Source organism: Raphanus sativus, unplaced genomic scaffold (genome assembly GCF_000801105.2).
Source record: "Raphanus sativus cultivar WK10039 unplaced genomic scaffold, ASM80110v3 Scaffold2885, whole genome shotgun sequence".
Lineage (NCBI taxonomy): Eukaryota > Viridiplantae > Streptophyta > Magnoliopsida > Brassicales > Brassicaceae > Raphanus > Raphanus sativus.
Genome location: NW_026618192.1, coordinates 1 through 5,000, shown reverse-complemented (window position 1 = coordinate 5,000; position 5,000 = coordinate 1). Strand labels below are relative to the sequence as shown.

General features: G+C 42.0%; 1 protein-coding gene across 1 annotated transcript; it reads left to right on the top strand.

Annotated features, from left to right (window-relative positions):
- Positions 1-61: 61 nt before the first annotated feature.
- LOC130506099 (uncharacterized) lies at positions 62-1,110 on the top strand. The gene is made up of 2 exons (XM_057000728.1): positions 62-541; positions 592-1,110. The coding sequence occupies exons 1-2, from the start codon at positions 62-64 to the stop codon at positions 1,108-1,110; spliced, it is 999 nt and encodes a 332-aa protein (XP_056856708.1).
- Positions 1,111-5,000: the final 3,890 nt, after the last annotated feature.

Genomic DNA, 5,000 nt, shown 5'->3' with positions numbered 1-5,000 from the left:
TGATTGATTTATTTTAAGGATTCAAAAGGAAATCCTAGGAGCACATCGATCAAGTTAAAAGATGCCAAACATTGCAAACTTGGATTTTGAACCCCTAAGTGTAAAGGGTGACAATTACCTTCAGTGGGCTTTAGACATTGAAATCTCCCTCGGAGCCAAAGGCCTAGAGGAGTGTATTGTCGAAGGAAATGAATCAAGTAAGAAAGACAATGCTAAAGCCCTCATGATGATTCGCCATCACATTGAGGAGAGCTTGAAAGCTCAATATCTCACAGTGAGCAATCCATACGAGTTATGGAAAGAGTTGAAATCGAGATATAATCACCAAAAGACTGTGATCCTTCCGGAAGCCATGTATGAATGGACTCATCTCAGGATTCAAGACTTTAAGTCTGTGAATGAATATAACTCAGCCTTGTTCAGGATAGTCTCAAAGATGAGACTATGTGGCGAGAAAATAACTGATAAGCAGCTACTGGAAAAGACTTATCAGACAATGTCATCAAGCAACATGTTGCTCCAGCAACAATATAGCAGAAAGGTTTCAAGACCTACAGTGCTCTCATAGCCTGCCTATTGCTTGCTGAACAGAATAATGAGTTGCTTATGAAGAATAATGACCTGAGACCACCCGGAACCAAACCTGTTCCTGATGCACATCATGCCTCAAAAGAAGGTAAGAACAACTCCGAAGCTAACCATGTCCAATATGACCAAAGGGGTCGCGGTTCCTCATTTGGAAGAGGTCGCGGCCGTGGAGGTCAGTGGCGAGGACGTGGACGTGGTGGCTATGGGAGAGGGCGTTACAACCCTTATGAGCGCCCAAACCAGTCCAGCAATGGGCGTGGTAGAGGCAGAGGCAATGGGTCGACTACTCGACCACAGAATACAGGAAACTCAGTGTGTCATAGGTGCGGAGTATCTAACCATTGGGCAAAGAACTGCCGAACCCCAAAACACCTGGTTGATCTCTACCAAGAGAGCATCAAAGGCAAGAACCCGGAGGCTCACATGGTATACAAGGATGGCGAGGATGACTTTGATCATGACAAGGATGATCTCATGGAATATGAGACTTCAGACATTCTGAAAAATGACCAAGTTGATTAAAAAGATGCATCAAACGATTTGTGTTTGAATGCTTTGGTGTTTTAGGCTTTTATTTTATTTTTAAGATCTTTGCATTTTATGTTTTATGATTTTATGATTGAACTTTGTTTTATTTTATTTTATAATAATATGAATGATTCAGATTATATTTTATTGTTTAGAATAAAAGAAGTATGGATACACTTGTGGTCGACAGTGGATCAAGCCACACAATTTTAAAGGATAAGAAATTCTTTATTGATCTAACAATGAAAGATGCAAATGTTAACACAATAGCTGGTATATCATCATTGATAAAGGGCCACGGCCAAGCTTACATATTGTTACCAAAAGGGACACATCTAGAAATAGATGAAGCATTGTATTCTCCAGATTCTAATAAAAGCCTGTTGAGCTTTAAAGACATTCGAAAGAATGGTCTTCACATTGAGACTGTTGGAGAAGGAGCCAAAGAGTTCTTGAATATATATGAACTCGGCCAGGATCACAAAAGGGTCTGGAAACTATACCAGCTATAGCTACTGGCCTTTACTATGCCAAGGTCAGTGTAGCAGAAACTAATGCTATGATAAGCAAAGATATAAAAGAAAATTTTAATTGTGGCATGACCGGTTAGGGCATCCCCGGGACATCTATCTGATGCGTAAACTCATTCAAAATTCTAATGGCCACAGCCTGAAGGGCAGGCGAGTTATCCCTAAAAGTCCATACGTGTGTGCCTTGTGCACAAGGGAAACTCCAAATCCGACCATCAGCAATTAAAGTGACTAAGGAAACCATAGGTTTCTGGAAAGAATACAAGGTGACATTTGTGGACCAATACACCCACCTAGTGGGACATTTAGGTACTTCATGGTACTCATTGATGCGTCCACAAGATGGTCCCATGTATGTTTATTGTCTACTCGGAATCTAGCCTTGGCTAGGTTGCTGGCTCAGATCATAAGATTAAGAGCACACTTTCCAGACTTTCCTTTAAAGACTATACGTCTTGATAATGCTGGTGAGTTTACTTCCCAAGCTTTTATGAATACTGTATGTCCATGGGGGTGACAGTTGAACACTCCGTTGCACATGTCCATACACAGAATGGTCTAGCCGAGTCTTTTAAAAGGATTCAGATGATAGCTAGACCCTTACTCATGAAAAGTAATCTGCCGACCACAGCTTGGGGACATGCAGTATTGCATGCTGCAGAATTAGTACGCATCAGACCATCTAGTGAGCATAGATATTCACCATCCCAACTCCTATTGGGTCGAGAGCCAGACATCTCCCATCTTAAAACATTTGGATGTGCTGTTTACTATCCAATAGCTCCACCACAGAGAACAAAGATGGGAGCTCAGAGAAGGATGGGAATATATGTTGGATATGAGTCTCCTTCAATTATAAAATACCTTGAGCCAACCACGGGTGATTTATTTAAGGCCAGGTTTGCGGATTGTCACTTTGTGGAATCTGAATATCCAACATTAGGAGAAAATAATAATAAGCTGGTAAAAGAAATAACATGAATCATACATCCCAAGCATCATGGCAAGATCCTCGAACTCAAGCATGTGATCTTGAGGTTCAAAAGATTATACATCTACAAGAGCTAGCTAATAAATTGCCTGATTCCTTTACTGACCCAAATAGAATGACCAAGTCATATATACCAGCAGCAAATGCACCAATAAGAATTGAAGTCCAAAAGGGACAAAACCAAGTTGCTACAGAGTCTAAGCCACGTATGAAACGTGGTAGACCAATGGTTCCAAGGATAAAAACCCTCGTATAAGTAAAAAGAGTGCTAAACAAGCCGTGGTTGAGGGGGAGAAGGATCTGGTCGAAGTGGTTGAGCCATCCGTCCCAAGGCTCCGGGACATGGGCGAACCAACGCCCGGACATGATCCGGACGTACCAGTACCCGGACAACATGACCATTGGTACGGCCGGTAAGGGACCTAGTGAGGCTTGGGACGCTAAGACTCAGGGTTCTGAACCTCCGGACAATGAAGAGATCTCTACTAACTATATCATGTCTGGAAAACAATGGAACAGAAAGCATGTCGACATGGAGAATTTTTGCATACAAGGTAGCACTTGAGATCATAGGAGATGATGAGGATCTAGAACCCACGTCCATATAATGAATGCATGCAGAGAAAAGATTGGCATAAATGGAAAGAAGCCATAAACGTGGAGTTAAACTCTTTTAAGAAGAGAGGTGTCTTCGGTCCTATAATCCGAACACCAAATGATATAAAACCAGTGGGGTACAAATGGGTCTTTGTGAGGAAGAGAAATGAGAATGGAGAAGTCGTGAGATATAAGGCTCGACTCGTTGCACAAGGATTCTCACAGAGACCAGGAATCGATTATGAGGAGACTTATTCTCCCGTGGTGGATGCAACAACATTTAGATTCCTGATAGCTCTGGCCATAAGAGAAAATTTGGATTTACGGTTAATGGATGTAGTAACCGCATATCTTTATGGACCACTGGACAATGATATATACATGAGAGTACCAGAAGGTATTGAATTACCTAAGAATGCTAAAGGTTCTCGAGAACAACACTGCATAAAGTTAGATAAAGCATTATATGGATTGAAACAATCAGGTCCGAATGTGGTACAATAGATTGAGTGAGTACTTACTAAAGGAAGGCTATAAGAATGATCAGATAGCCCATGTATATTCATTAAGAAATCGGACAAAGGCTATGTGATAATAGGTGTATGTTGATGACCTGAACATACTCGGAACAACCAAAGAAATTTCTCAAACCGTAGAGTATCTCAAGAAAGAATTTGAAATGAAAGATTTGGGAAGGACAAAATTTTGTCTAGGACTACAGATTGAACATCTAAAGGATGGAATCCTTGTGCATCAAAAGACCTATACAGAGAAGGTTCTTAAAAGATTTGTATGGAAAGTGTCATCCATTAAGCAGTCCTATGGTTGTAAGATCCCTTGGCCTTGAGACTGATCCATTCCGGCCAAAGGGAGAAGATGAAGAAGTCCTAGGTCCCGAGTTCCCTTACCTCAGTGCCATTGGCGCCTTGATGTATTTAACTACTCATACCAGGCCGGACATATGCTTTGCTGTAAGTCTACTGTCCAGAATACAGCTCCTGTCCGACCGACCAGGAGGCATTGGGACGGGATCAAACACATCCTGAGATATCTACAAGGAACCAAGATGTGGGATTATTTTATGCTAAACCAAAACAAAGAAGATTTGATTGTTTTGCTGATGCAGGTTATTTATCTGATCCACATTGTGCCAAGTCTCAAACAGGCTATGTTTTCACCTACGGAGGTACTGCCATTTCATGGAGGTCAGTCAAGCAGACAATAGCAGCAACATCATCCAACCACTCGGAGATTTTGGCAATCCATGAAGCAAGCAGGGAGTGTGTCTGGTTGAGACTTATGACACATCATGTCCGAGCAGCATGTGGAATCACAGAAGGCAAGGATGATCCGACCATCCTTTATGAAGACAACGCAGCCTGCATAGCTCAGCTCAAGGATGGATACATCAAGGGTGATAAGACTAAGCATGTTCTCCCCCAAGTTCTTTTTCACCCACGACTTACAGAAGAAGGAGAGGTCAAGGTACTACAAGTCAGTCCAGCGAGAACTCAGCCGACCTCTTCACTAAGGCATTACCAACTTGCACACTCAAGAGGCTCATGCATCAGATTGGTATGCGTTCTCTGAAGGATCTTCAGGGATGATTACATCAGGGGGAGTAATGCGGCTGTACTCTTGCCTTCACTATGGTTTTGTCCCACTGGGTTTTACTTAGTAAGGTTTTAATGAGGCAGTATACCAAACGCATTAACAAACTCTAATGGATATGGCATTCAGGGGGAGTGTTGAAAACCGGCTGGTTT

Coding starts and splice junctions, on each gene's coding strand:
- LOC130506099 (XM_057000728.1), top strand. CDS start 62: ATGCCAAACATTGCAAACTTGGATTTTGAACCCCTAAGTGTAAAGGGT. Junction 542..591: donor AGCAACAATATAGCAGAAAG/GTTTCAAGACCT, acceptor CTTGCTGAACAG/AATAATGAGTTGCTTATGAA.